The 14768-nt window shown below is 37.7% G+C and overlaps 1 protein-coding gene across 2 annotated transcripts; it reads left to right on the top strand.

Moving 5' to 3' along the window:
• Nucleotides 1–1023: 1023 nt before the first annotated feature.
• LOC127366064 (histamine N-methyltransferase A) lies at nt 1024–5201 on the top strand. Of its 2 annotated transcripts, XM_051404770.1 has the most exons (7): nt 1024–1188; nt 1320–1462; nt 2219–2271; nt 2633–2740; nt 3409–3539; nt 3899–3992; nt 4682–5201. In XM_051404770.1, exons 2-7 carry the CDS (start codon nt 1329–1331, stop codon nt 5032–5034), a joined length of 873 nt encoding a protein of 290 aa, XP_051260730.1. In that variant the 5' UTR covers nt 1024–1188; nt 1320–1328; the 3' UTR covers nt 5035–5201. The 2 variants fall into 2 exon arrangements, with proteins under 2 accessions (XP_051260730.1, XP_051260731.1); XM_051404771.1 differs by lacking the exon at nt 2219–2271.
• Nucleotides 5202–14768: the final 9567 nt, after the last annotated feature.

Here is a 14768-nt window from a genome sequence, read left to right as displayed (position 1 = left end):
AAACTGGCGTCCCTGAGAAAAGGCTCCTGCCAGCCAGTGGCTGTTGAGCAGCAATGCATATTTGGTTTGTTTCTTAAATAGCACATTTAGAAGATTGTGCTGGATGACCTCGTGTTTTTTACATGTATTAATTTTTAGTTCAAACAACTTTCTTACAGGTTCAAAGTCAGTCTTCCATAAAGATACATATCAGGTTCTCCCTTTAAAATGAGTTGTTCAGTGTACTAAACTTATCTTACAGAACCTCTGTATTTATTTCCTAAAAACAAAATTTCATATAACAAACCGGCGCCATATACTGTATAATCAGGGGTTTCAAACGGTTGTCTCTACACTTTAGGTGTTTCGGTGGCAGCTGAACAGCAACATGTAAGGAGTTGTCCCGTACAGTCCCGTCATTCTGTTGATTCAGAGAGTGAGGGGGCTGTAACCTACATACACACAGCACTGACTACAAGATCAGTCAACACTGTGTTTGTTTAACACCTGAGCTCACAGACTATTAATCTACGTGCTTTTAAAACGCAACATGTCCAAACTTTTTCGCACAGAATCAATCAGGAGTTTCAGCAGCAGCTTTGAATAAACAGTCAGCCTACTTTACTGCAGCCATGCTGTCTGTTATCAACACAGTTGTGTATCAAGTGATATAAAAATGTTTCAATGATACCTCATTTATAACTATAATTTATTGATCAATCAAGGAATACCCCTTATTTGTTGCAAATCATATTGTTATTTTCCAAGTCGAATTTCCCAGCACCTCTTTCTTTCCGTGCATTGAACAGGCATATTTGGTGGATGTGTTGGCTCTGACTTTATTGATAGTAACTGTAAAATGCTGATCATGCTTGCAAAAAAGTGGGGACAGTAAAAATGAGAAAAAAAAAGTTGAGTAGTTAAGTTTAACTATTAAACATTTGAAACAAATCATTGTTGGGATTTTGGGTTGCTAATGATCAGACTGATTTCGAAATAGCCACTGGAATACATGCATGGAGAGGAATCTGACAGCACAGCTGCGGTTGGCTCTGATGTACAGGCAAAGTTCATCTTTCAAGAGTTACGCAACAAATGCTCATGAGAGCTCCCAGCCTGTGGGAGGGGTGAGTAGCTGCAACTTTAGTGTGGGAGACCAACGACTCTCCAACTTACCAACTCTCTGTCCTTACTCTCCACATACTCAAGGTAATTGAATATTTGCAATGAACAATTGATGTTTGCCTCATTTAAAGTCAGTTTTTGAATAGTTGTTGTAGTTTTTCCATGCATAAATCATTGCTAATTTTCTGATTTCCAACGTGTGCAATGCATTGCAGGAATCAGTCATGGCTGCAGAAACAAAGCAGAGTTGTTATGAGGGCAGTTCTGTCCAAAGCTTTCAGTTCTACCTTGAACACTCCGGAGAGCATAAGGCCATTCTCCAGTGTGTTCAAGACGTCCTGCCAGGAGAATTTAAAAGGTACCAGATGAAAAGCTGGGAGTGCCACACTGCACTTGTTTTTTTATTTTTTTGTTATTAATTTTTGAATCTCTAACTATTTTTACTACTTAACCTGTCTCAGTTGCCTTTTTAAAAGGGAGATGAAGAGATGAGTCATGCTACTGTAATGCCCTTTATGCTGGGTAAAAAAAAAATGTGCTTGTGCCCATTTTCGATGTCCAAACAACCCTAATAACACTGAGGTACAGTGCAGTTTTATTACAGTACCCATTTGGCACTAATGGCTTTTTTCACTTTAATACATTTTCATTCAGAACATATTTTAAGACAGACTCTGCACTGTTTTAGAGTAATTAATGAGAACAATGATGCAATCCAAAACTGCTTGTAGGATATACTGCACTGTTCCTGTAATTTCCTGTTTCCATACAGAAGCAGACTTGATATATGCTTTACATATAATAGTCTCTAATTGGAAGGATGTTTTGTGCGTATATACACATGGATTCATTGTAAAGTAATATATGATAAATATTGCATAAAATTGAAACTACTTTAGGGGTGAGGTACTATATACTACTGCTTTTTTATATGTTTTGTTTAAGAGTGAATTGTTAACAATCAGGCCAAAAAACTGTCAAATTATTGGTATTAATCAACATTTTAGAGACATATTTTAGTTATTATGTGCTATTAGGTGATAAAAAGGGATTTAATTGCTATTTCAACTTCTCATTTGATTACAGTTAGTTTTCCATCTATCATGTGTTGTAGAATTGGAGCAGAGAAAAGCAGCTTGGATATTCTTGGTGTCGGAAGTGGTGGAGGTATGAGATGAGATACAGCAACTGGCAACTGTTTAACAAACACATGTTGTTGTGGTTACTAACTGTAGTGTAATTTGCACAATGGCAAAAATCCAGGAGTGCAAGAGACTGCATTGTTTTGTGATTTATAGGTTCAAAGAAACAGCTTCATTTAAAGGACACAGGGAAATACACTGCTCAGTTATGTTTATTATATATATATATATTAATACTTCCCCTACAGACAGCTCAGTTGATGTCAGGACTCCCACTGTGGGGAAAAATGTGACCCTTTTTCCAAAATAATGATGCTACATTGAATTTGGCCATGGGGTTTTCACATTGAAGCAGCATTACAGTGAGGCTCCCTGGTTTGTTGCAGGGGAGGTGGATGTCCAGATCCTCACTCTGCTGCAGTCTACATTCCCTGCTGTCCCAATCACTGCTGACATTGTGGAGGGCAGCTCTCCGCTCACAGATAACTTCAAAGGTATTGTAATGCTGTACACAACCAGTGAAATGTTTTGGTTTTTTTTTATAATGTCTAGTCCTGTCCCTTTGTCTTATTCCTTATTTCTTCTGAACATTTTGTGAAACAAAATTATTATTATATCATTTTTAGTAATAGTAGTAGTAATCGTGGTCATTTTTTGTTATATTTGTCAGAAAAGAACACACACTGAATTACCTACAGCCACATTTGTGACTCTACACAACCCATGAAGTCTGCCAAAATATCCTTAGCTACTAATTTGTCACGAAACAGAAAACACAATTTGATATACAGTATATTTCTATTAACATATGCCAGGTGTAAATGTAAAAACAGCTTGAACATATTTACCTTTGGCTATCAATGCTGCCTGTTAAATGTGTAAAAAGAGGGAAAAATACATGAGATATCTACTGATACACAAATACACTTTTTCTGGCCATTGCATGATGGATTTGATCCACACATTTCTCTAAACTGAAGTTTACTGAAGTAAATTACTGCTCTAGCCCAGACTGCAATAAAAGCCTCTCATTTTTATTATAACACTAACTGTGGTACTGTATATCTATCTGATCATAATCTATGCTTAAGTCATGGTTTGTAATATAAATTGTCACCATATACTGTATATCTCAATGTTGTATTTTATGTTCAACTTATAGCTTTGGTAGCAAAGACCACCAACCTTCAGAAAGTGCCATTTGTTTGGCATATCATGAACAGTGAGGACTATGAGAAGCAAGTCAAAGCAAAGGGAGACATGAAGAGATTTGACTTCATTCACATGATTCAGGTATTTTGACATTCAATGTAAGAATGATCTAATGACAAGAAGATTTTGGAGGTTCACTTCTGGCTTTGGGGCTTTGCTTCATGTTGGCCTGGGTTACCCCCTGAACAAGTACTGTAAACTTTATTAGAGATTTATTTAGCTCCCCACTGAGCCCTCCACTGCTGCTTGGTTTCATTGGGGAACCTCAGCAAAACCTTTTCTGGTAAAACAATTAGTGCGATAAATAGTCATCATAGATACTGTCCTCTGGCATGAGTGTCCCTGATTAAACTACAGTGAGTGAAAACATTTGGGATTTCATATGCCAGCTTCAATCGAAAGGTCAAATCAAAGTTTCACCATAACTTCCTCCCTGACAGATGATCTACTATGTGGATAACCTCGCCAATACAATCAAATTCTACCACAGCCTCCTGAAGAAGAATGGCAGGCTTATGATCATCATTGAAGCAGGTAAGAAGAACTTCTTCCACCTAATCCCCTGTCCCCCTCCACTCCAAAATATATTTTTCTTCTTGTTCCTACAGTTGTTGTTTGACCTTTATTGGGAAGAATGATGTGTGTGCAGAGTTTGACACTAGAAGGATGTTTTCACATTCATCTGCTGGAAGTGGAAAGTTTCTCTGTGCTCACTGAAAATCAGATTTTTAAGAGGCGGGGCTACGAGCATGATTTGTGATATCACAAATTGGAAATCAAACCTTGTCCAATAATGAACTTGAAGCCGCCAGTGCATATGAGCACACTTAGAATGGACTTTACAGTGAAGCAGGAGACACCTTGTGTCCAGCAGGAAAACTTTAGGAATGAACAAAATTAGCATATTCATAGATTCAGGGATGTTTAATGAGGTAGAAGGAGTAGATGTCTTTTGAAGGACTTTAATGTGGAAAATATACTTTTTTTTATCATACACGCATTATTGTTCAAAGAATATTTAATAATCTTAAATACATTTCTGTAAGAGATATTGAATCGTTACTGAAGAACAAACATGTACAAATTTTACTTCATTTATCTGAGCTATACGGCTACTTATTTATTTCTATTTGTGCTGGAAGGGATTCTTTGTGTTGGAAAAAAACAATTCAGATGATTACATTGATGAGTACATTTCTTCTTAATTTATTTTTCCTATCCAGGTAACGCTGGTTGGGACACCCTTTGGAAGACATACAAGAAGGAGCTCTGTGTTGACGCCATCACAGAGTACCGCTCATCAGCAGATGTTATTGCCTGCCTGAAGAGTCAGGGTCTGAAGTACGAGGAGCATGCCATTCTCAACACCTTCGACATCACAGAGTGCTTCAATCCAAGCAGCCAGACTGGAGAACGTCTGCTGAATTTCATGACAGCAAAAGATCACTTCTACCAGTCCTTCACCCCAGAGATCAGAGCAGGCATGTTAGACCTTCTCAGAAACAAGTGCAGCACTGAAAAAGATGGCAGGGTAATGTTCAACAGTAATTTGAGCTGCATACTCGTTCATGCTTGAGTATGGAAAAATGTTCACACAGTCTGATTTATCTTCTTGCAAAAGTAAAGAATATTTGCCTAACATTAAGTTCACCAAATGCTGTATTTTCAGTCTTTTCAATCTATACTCACATCATTTATTCTGTATGTGTACCAATCTGATCAATAAAACAATTGAGTTACTAATTACTTTTTACTCATTTATTTTTATCTCTATTTTTTCTAAATTCTGTTTTTTATGTATTTTTGTGAGGCACTTTATGATATCTGATCTAGAAACGATAAATATAATTTTATTCATGCTTACTTACTAAATGGCAAACAGATATCTGGTGAAGTGAAGCATTTAGCTGCTAAAGAGCTGGATAATTTCCTATCTGGAGTAGTTAATAGAGGCTAAAAAGAACAAAATGTAGAGTGAACTTTTTCACAACTTTTTCAGGTGGCCAGAAACACAACTCCACTTGCTCTGTATTTGATGTATGTGTATGCAGGGCACTGTTAACGCTGCTAACAAGCTGGTAAAATCAACTTAAAACGTTATACGTCAGTGTTGTTTTCACACACTGACATATTTGGCTGGCCCAGGTATTTTTCACCAGTATGGGGTGTCAGGTCAGGACAGTGAGACTGGACTTTATTGGGCTTTTACTGATTTTATCGATCTGTCAGCCACAGTACAGCCTTTAACCTTGGACTTTGAAAGCATATGTTTGCTAGCTACCAATTACTTTTCACCGGAAGAGGTTGAACTACACCAAGACTACTCAGGGAGAAATCAAGTTTGGTTAAATAAAGCTACTTAGAAAATTAGAATTACAATGTACATATGATACCAAATTATAACAAAAACTACATAAAAGTGACATGGCAGCAAAAAAAATGCAGAATTTAGTTTTTTGTAAAAAGTGACACTTGTTCACAGTTCATACATAAACCAAAAAATAAAATATAATATACCCCACTATTCATGTAAGAGTGCAAGCATAGCTGACAAGTAAAAATACAGGGTTTTCTAGTCAGTGCTATGTATTTGCCTAAATATGGCCATGGTCTTTCTTCCTCAGGCTGAGATTCACAAGGTTTATGCATGATGACGCTGTCGCTGTGTGAGCACTGAGCAAGCCTGCCCTTTTGCACAATGCGCTACACAAAGGGCAAGTGTGTGGTGCGGGCTGCCTGACAAATGCACTGGCTGGGCTGGTCGAAAGACGCTCAATTACAATAGAGAAGCAATTATATAATACAAAATATTTGTAGTTTCAGTAGTTAACTCCACAAAAAATAGCAAAAAAGCAAGTTAATTTGAATCACTAAGCAAATATGAATGTAGTTAAACTACCAGAAAGCTACTGCAAAATGTAGTCAAACTACTCGTTTGATTACATGCAGTTCCCTACTCCCGAACATTGTGAACAACAAATGCAAGCCCAACAGTAATTTTAATAATTTTTTTGGTTTTACCTCAAGAAATCTTTACCTTGACAGATACATGTTGTAGATGGACTGAATATTATATTATTTATATGAATATTTAAGTTTATTGATTGAAAAGATAGCCATACATTACAAGGGGTTTAAACAGCTAATTCTATTTGTCTATCTGTATTTGAGAAAACAATCTCAAGTCTGGCACTCTGCCTGTCTGTATTAGCATTTATCACAATGTAAAAGTGGCACAAACTGAGGCTTACTGCTACCCATAGCTAGCTGCCATGTTTAGGGTCCAATGGGGTGAATGTATCTAATGATACTTGCAATTAGAAGTAGAGAGTAATAGTGATTTTCACTTGAGGAAACTGCTTTTATTGGAGCAATATTAAGCATTATTTGAACTTGACACCTGACACCTGATGGCAGTTTAACTTCAGAATGTTTTTTGACTGCTCTGCCACAATAAAAAAGCATGGACAAGCAATTAATTTATCATTTCTTTTTTTTTTTACCAATATCATGCTTATAGATGTTCAATATTCTTAAAGAGAGCTAAAGTAGTAATAAAAATAATTATCTTTAAAAACTTGAGCTTCGCCATGATGCCGTTCAAGCCAGCAGATGGTACTATATGTCTGAGAATACAGGTAACCCTGCATCTGTGCTCTGTTACAGTAACTCCAGTAGATGGCACACTGATCTTACATTTAGACTTGACATTCCAGCCAAGAGTAAAAAGACCAACTTTTATTAAACATAACCAAAAAAAGTATGCCTAATGTTTGGGAAACAGTTCCTTTGGAGCCATTTGTTATTTGCTCCTGTCCTTTCAGTTCTCACTCAGCAGGCTAATGTAGAGACACTTCTAACAGTAGCATGAACACATAGTGCCTGCTGTGGCTGCACGCGCACAAAATCACATCAAACCGCCATGGTCTTGTCTCGAGCTATCTAGCAAATGTATTCTGGCTGCTCATTTACCTCATTAGCCTTAATAGATCAGTAATTGAAATTCATCAGAAATTCTTGTCAGTGCACTCCCCCCTGATGTCAGTGGGCTTTCAGCACCTGCTCAGGCTCCATTACTGGGGGTCCTCGCTGGGCCCTCTCATACCACAGAGTGACAGAGCATTAGTCACTGAGATAATCAACCTCAAGACACTGTTTGCCACTAATGCTCTTCAAGAACTATTTACTTCATTTGCCAGTTGGTGTCTTATCATAGAAGAAGTTCTCTGCTAGATAAATGTGATGAAATGTTCACAGATCACCTTGTTTTTGAGATGACTGATTATACTTGGGAGTGCTGAACAGCTGGATATTGTTATTTTCTATCTGCATATTGTTTTTATTTACTGCTCATTAGCGGATGGCATAATGACATGCGGTAGTACTCCATAGTGTTTGATGTACATTTTACTGGCTTTGTATTGTACATGCAATGCTGTGAAAATAGTGATCAGAGCATGAAATACTGAATCCATGAATACTTCTTTGCCACTGTCAGACAAATCTGACATTGCAGCTGTGCCAAAAAGTTGACATGGTTGTGAGAAGCATCCAGGTGAAAGCCTTCTTCAGAAAAGAAAGCAACTTTCTTCAGACCATCTGGCCAGCTATTAGTACTGAACCTCCAGCCTCTGGCTCTGTAAGGTCCTCATCGGTGTAGCTTCACTCATCTTTAGTGTAATGAGGAAACAGACCATGTGTTCATCTTTTTCTTGACTTGAGTATACCTCCGTTATTTTTTACTTCATGGTGTAGTGATTTGTTACACACAGTAAAGGCAATTAGGTCCACATGTAAATATGTTTGTATGCGTGGTAAAATGTATGACTTTCTGAAAGCAGCAGACTAAAATTGTTGCATTATTTTGACTTGTTAGTGCAGAAAAGATACTTGACTTCAGGGAAGCCAAGGCTGGCTTGATTAGATCAAATAAATGAACGAGGTTTGGTATCAAAAGAACACAAACTTTGTCACTGAAACATTATTGTTCATAGCACTTAACACATCATTAACATCACCTTGACACCAACTAACACCTTAACAACTACTGCACTTACTGCAACAAAATCATTACTAATATTAAAGGAAATACTTCTGTTGAAGGTAATTCACAGCTAATGGTTTTACATAGATGTTGTCACTGCAGGATGTACTCATTGTTGATATCCCTGTACAACAAAAGGGTTTAATTTTCCCTACAAGCACCTGCTACCTTCTTCATTTGTAAGATTGCTTCCCAATAATCTTTTGTTTCCTAAGCTTAATAAAAAAAATTACCACCCAATGCCAAATTGTAAGAAAGGTATTAAAACTAATCCTGGCTATCATCTGGACATTTAAGATGTAACTGTCTACATCACACTTATTTTTAAAGGCAAAAGCAATGATGGCATGTTGGTATGTAAGCTCGCTATTCGGCCAAAGTGACTCTTCAGATGTCTATCTTCTTTAATACAGCTCCTCTCCTCTGTTCCCCTCTGTTTGGAGAGCCAATATCAGACCAGAGGCGTCTTCTATCAGCCATCATGTCAGTGTGTAGACCTCTCTGAGACCAGAGCAGGACATGCACTGGCCCTAAAATACATCACACACACTTTAATGGGCAGAGGCTGCGGCCGGGCCTTGAAATATTGCTCTGATACCAGTCCTGTAAATGGCCGGCCTCTGTGGTGTATTTCATTCTGGAGAATTAGTCCTGTTTAGCAGCTGCTGTTATATAGCAGCTGTCCTCCACAGGTCTGAGTCCGGCAGAATAAGGCTATTTGATTGACAATTCTTAGGATTTTTTTATTTGTTGTTGCCTTTATAAAATTCTATCTTAGATCAATTAAGTCAGTATAAAACAAGGTGGAAATTTCAGTTTCAGAATTCTGTCTTTTTCTGTCACTGAGGTTGAATTGTGCTGCATAGAAGTGAACCTATAGCCTTGCTGGCTTAAATCAATCCAAGGCGATTCACCACAAATCAGAAAGGGTGCAATGGAGTGACTCTGCCCTAATGAAGTTTACCTTTGTCTGTCTCATTAATCTAGTGATTCGAGGCCATATAGTCAGATTTTCAAGACTGTTCCTGTGGGTGTGAATATGGAGAATTGCCACAGATAAGCGATGGCACCATATTTATTCTGCATGCCACATATTGCATGGTAGTGTAAGTCGATAAACCAGGCCTAAAATGCCACTAATTGACCCCTTCTGCTCATATCTTGATCAATTACAGATTAGACGACACATTTAGTGAATTCATAAATGATATGTTCTAGTTTAGGCCTTTTGTTTTTCTGCAGCAACTGTGAAAGTTCTGTAGAGAGGAAAAGTTCATGTGAAAAATAGGCTACTTCTAAAGAATTTTATATGTGCCTGACAAACGGTGATAACAATTTTGAGAAACAACTTGATGTTGACTCTAAGCCATGCTCTTTTAAGCCCATATTTGCTCATGTGATAAAAGTGACAGTGACTCTCTCTGTCACTTGTACACTTTGTCAACTGAGAGAGTTCCTGAGGGCGAGATCCTCCTTAATTACACTCAGTGACGTTTACCCTCATTAAACACCCCAATTCCCCTCACATGGTGCGGTGTTTGGGGCTGTGCTTGTCATTTACTGTTGACGGATTGTGGAAGGAAAAAACAAGAAAGCTTTAGCAGTGTCAGTTATTTACCTCATGCAGTGTTTGCTCAGATGAGTAAGGTGAGATGAATATACTGGCTATCAGCATATCATGACAGATATCTGTTACCTCTGATATTATTGAGCTTCCACCAAAAGTATGTTTTTAAAAATCAAAACCTATATATATATATATATATATATATTTTTTTTTTTTACAAATGTAGTACATTTTATATGTACACGTAACATATAATTTAATAAGTCTGGGATTCAAAGGAAGATACATAAGTTACGGTTTAGAGGTTTAGTGATGCTATTGCAGAGGATAACCATAGAAATCTTCAATACTATATTGTGGCATAAAAATGTCCAAATTAAAGATAGTAAGTATTGCTATAGTGATTATCAGTGACTTCAATGTATGGACAGAGGCCATAAAAAATCCTTATCAGTTAAACCCTACAGATGATATCTGCTGTATTTTATTACTGTTATTACTGAGGATGACGTCTTTCTCTCCTGCAGCAATGGTAGTGAACACAGGACTTGCATTAAAAAGTGATCATGACACAGAGCAATCCTGCCAGAAGTTAATACCAGTAGCAGAGATATTTGTACTTAATCCCTGTCATGAGAAAAAGAAAATAAGACCTTACATTTCCCTGCAGATCTGCTTTGCCTTTATTATTCTTCACTGCCTTAATCAACTAGTATCTCGTCTCTTGCTTTTATTAAATGCCGTTTCTGGCTCACATCCATTCATTGGATCTTAAATATCCTCCCTCTCTGGGGTGTGGACTTGATTGTGCATAGGAAATGAAGTTGGAAACTTTGGAGCTCTATTTAAAGTGCGGGTCCCTTGAGCGACCACTCTGTCTTAATAAGTTACGATCAGGATCCCCGGGTCCTTCCATTTTATTTCTCCTCGCTGGTGTTCCCAGCTAAACCCCTTCTAATGAAATGTTCTGCTAAATTGTCAAACGGTTGTGTTTTCTATCCATAAAAAAGGTGTTTACAGCCCTGGTGAGAATCTGCACACAATAAAGATGGTTGTTTAACTTGATAATTCACAGTGCAGGTGAATGGGGTATTTGCTATCTCATTTAAGAGCTGTGAGTCACTCTGAAGCTAGCTCACTTCTAATAGAGATAACGGCAGTTTAAGGAGTTCCCCTGCAACACTGACTACTAGTGAGAATCAATGCAAAGCACAAATGGTGGTATTTTATTATATTCTTTGTACACTTTTATTTTTTCTGAACTGTTTGAAACGATTAGAGCTTAAATCAACGATTGAACTCCTGCATAGAAAAGAGGCGGATTACAGCATATAAAAGCAGGCAACCAAGTTATGAACATATGCATGTGTCTGATGTTATTATAAAAACAAGTTTCAGGGCTATGGTATTATTAAACATTCACAACACTTAGACTGGGCTTCCCTGCATGTGGAACTGTGTCGCATGAAGTATGAAGGAAGTCATGATGGATTAACAGATGTCATATCAAGTTGCTACATTTGTTACAGCCTTGCTCAGATATTTGTGTGTGTAGCATTTTTTTCCCCTCTCAGTTCTCACAAGGTTCGATTCGACCAGCAAATCAATACAGGTATTGATGGGCGTCAGATAAAAACCATTATGGCAACCAGCTCTAATTCTTCAGCTGAATTGATTTCATTTTAAATGATCCATGTACATCCAGCGGAGCACACCACCACTCTGAGTGTGTTTTACCTTGACTTCATGCGAGAGAGACGTTATTCATCACTGAGAGAATGTCCCTTCTTCACACCCCAATAAAAACCAGAGTAATGAAGCTTCTGTGGGTGCTGTCACCCCAACACTGCTTTATAAAGGATGACACAATTATATTTTACCAGCTCACCAAAAATGCTGACAAGCCCTGGTTCAATAAAACGCAATCTGTACCGAGAGAAGCATGCTGGTTTCTTTGCTCTGGAGTCATAGCTCATGAACTACAGGGTGTCGTTGCCTTGAGATGCTCCTCAAAGAACATTTTCTCCTTAGAATTAATCCAGAAAAAAAAAGTGGGTGTGATGATATTAGGGAACAAAGAGTGATATTGATGATATATATGTTTTAGAGAGATTTAGTCTTGTCATGCTCTCTTGTATCTTGTGCAACATATTCTTTCTTGCTGGGAAAAAAAGGTTTACAGGTCTGTTCAGAGGCAAATTTGAACCCCACATTTTCCCCTCTCAGAAATGCATAAACAGGCATGACATTTGCCTCTGAGCAAACAGAGGCTAATGCTGCATTACCGTCAATCAGTCAACTTGGTAAATGTTTGTCTAAGTATGATGGATGATCTGTCGACAACATTAAAAGGCGACCGCTTCCTAAACCTGAAATCTTGCATATTCAGAGACAGCCGGCATGATGCTCCAGACAGCCAACTGCCGACGCCCTGCTGCTTGACGCTTACCAGCGGCAGGATATGGCTGCTTCTTAGCGGACAGCATGTTTTTTCCTTGGAGAGAGACACATCTGGCCTTGGATAATCTCTCCTTAGTCTTCTACTGTGTAATACATGCAAAGCTCTGCTCCATGTAATTCCCCAACTGCTTTTTTTTCTCCTCCTGACAAGGGTAAAAAGGCCGGTAGTATCAAGTATATTGCATGTTTTTAACCTACTCAGTAGTTTGTCCATACAAAAGTGACTTAAACATAAACGTGAGACCAAACAAGAATTACAAAAGTACAAATTAGGGCTAACAGGTTTTTATTTTTTTGTCTAAATCTATTTTCTATTCCATTTTGTGATGACTAAAAAAGCCAAGCCATAATACAAATATACCCGAGTGAGAAAAATGCAACAATCAAAATGTGTGTAGTTAGTTATTCATTTGCATTGTTGATGGTGTGCAAGTAATCCATACAAATGTCATAATTATGCTTTGTGAATAGAAATCAGGACAAAATTGAGATTGAACATCATGCAATCTTAATGGTAATGAAATGTGCAGTGCGTAGCTGGATGCCTCGAGCCTTAGGAATATAATATGTACTAGCAGTGTCTCACTTGTTTATTTATTAACAGAGGAATTGTCTGCTTCACTTGCTATCACTGAGGCTTGACAGCTGCAGAGTCCAGGTGATGCATGAGCCAATATGTGGACTGGAGAGGGCTCAACGTCGCACATCAATATGAAAATCAGTTTCTGGCAGAAATAGCCCAAGGCAGTACATCCAGCTCCAAAAAGTGACTAATCTTAGGGTCATAAACCCTGCACAAGACGCCTAGGGTCTTTTTAGAGAATTCAGAAATGCCATCATTTTCCATTCCACAAGCCAAGGACCCTGCTCCTTGCATTAGCAGATTTCTTTTAATAGTGTGTGAAATAGTGGGGTTGCCAGAACTAAGCAAGAGCAAATAAAAGAGAGGAGAGGGGGATAGTGAAAGGTGACCTTAGTCTCTGGAACGCCAGATTAAAAACTTCAAATGCTCAGCCAGAGGCTCTCCTAAAGAAACAAAAAGACCACAGGCACAATGTTACAGTAGATGGAGGTGGCTGCCAAATATCATCTTCTTACAGAGAGGGATTATGAATTTCACAAGGCAATGGTGGTCCCATTGGTGAGAATATTAGTTCACATATTGTTCTCCAGATCTGCATATATTTCTGTTTATTTTTCTTTTCCTGACTTTCAGAACTTTTTCTTTTCAGTGGTTGGGTTATGAAACAGACAAAATTGTGCAGACTATTTTGAAATGATTAATTCTTATATAAAGCCTTTATGTCTTATGCTATGTTTATTATGACTTGCATGAGGAACCAATGAAACTAAGTCACTTATTATTCACTTTCCACAAAAGTCCCAGCTACTGAAAATGGAACATATCTGTGCTTGTGCCTTTTTGCTTGTCACCACCAATATATCTGCAGGTCATGAAACAATTATTAGCACAAGTGTAACTTTAATTTGGTAGAAAAATATAACCCCCATAAAATGAGAACATTTATCAGGTCTGGTGCCCTTTATTCAGGCATGGGGAGTAACAGACTAAATGTTACTTAATCAGGATACTAAAAACAGATAACTGAAAAAAAAAAAAGTACAATATCAATTAAAAAATAAAGAACTATACATTACCATGCACATTGGCAGTGTGCACAAATTACAACACTTACCGTAGATAACCTTCCAGAAAAAAAAGCTTTCATTGTGTGGAAATTTTGGAGGATCTATTGTTGGAAATGGAATATAATATTCACAGGTATATTTTATTTTTTGTATAATCACGTGAATATAAGAATTGTTTCCTTAAAATGCGCCTTTTATATTTCTAGACGCCACAGGGCACCTTCTATGGAGTCCAACATGTTGAACCACCATGTTTCTACACTAGCCTAGAAGGAACAAACCAAACACTGGCACTAGATAGGGGGGTTCACATTTTTCACGTGTTTTGTGGCCACTGTTCTCCTTCATGCTTTGAAGGGGAGGGTTAGGCAAGAGAGTTGTGATCTGCAACTATACCGCTAGATGTGTTTCTTTTAAATACAGTGAGCAGAGGACACATTTTTGATGCTAGAAGTCTTGTTTCTATTTTCTTTTCTACGGTTAAATTGTTCTTTTGTTTCATAGAATACATGTCATCATTGTGATATTTATTTTCTCTTGTCTTTATTTGTCTTTGAAGCACCCCTCCTAATCCTGCCTTTATTTCAGA

Source organism: Dicentrarchus labrax, unplaced genomic scaffold, assembly GCF_905237075.1.
Source record: "Dicentrarchus labrax unplaced genomic scaffold, dlabrax2021, whole genome shotgun sequence".
NCBI classification, from domain to species: Eukaryota; Metazoa; Chordata; class Actinopteri; family Moronidae; genus Dicentrarchus; species Dicentrarchus labrax.
Note: the sequence above shows the minus strand (reverse complement) of the source record. Positions and strands in the feature narration are given on the sequence as shown.

What these genes read in the sequence shown, in the direction of transcription:
- LOC127366064 (XM_051404770.1), top strand. Translation starts at nt 1,329, where the DNA reads ATGGCTGCAGAAACAAAGCAGAGTTGTTATGAGGGCAGTTCTGTCCAA. An exon ending in GCTCACAGATAACTTCAAAG is followed by an intron (nt 2,741 to 3,408) that starts GTATTGTAATGC and finishes TTCAACTTATAG; the next exon opens with CTTTGGTAGCAAAGACCACC. An exon ending in ACTTCATTCACATGATTCAG is followed by an intron (nt 3,540 to 3,898) that starts GTATTTTGACAT and finishes CCTCCCTGACAG; the next exon opens with ATGATCTACTATGTGGATAA.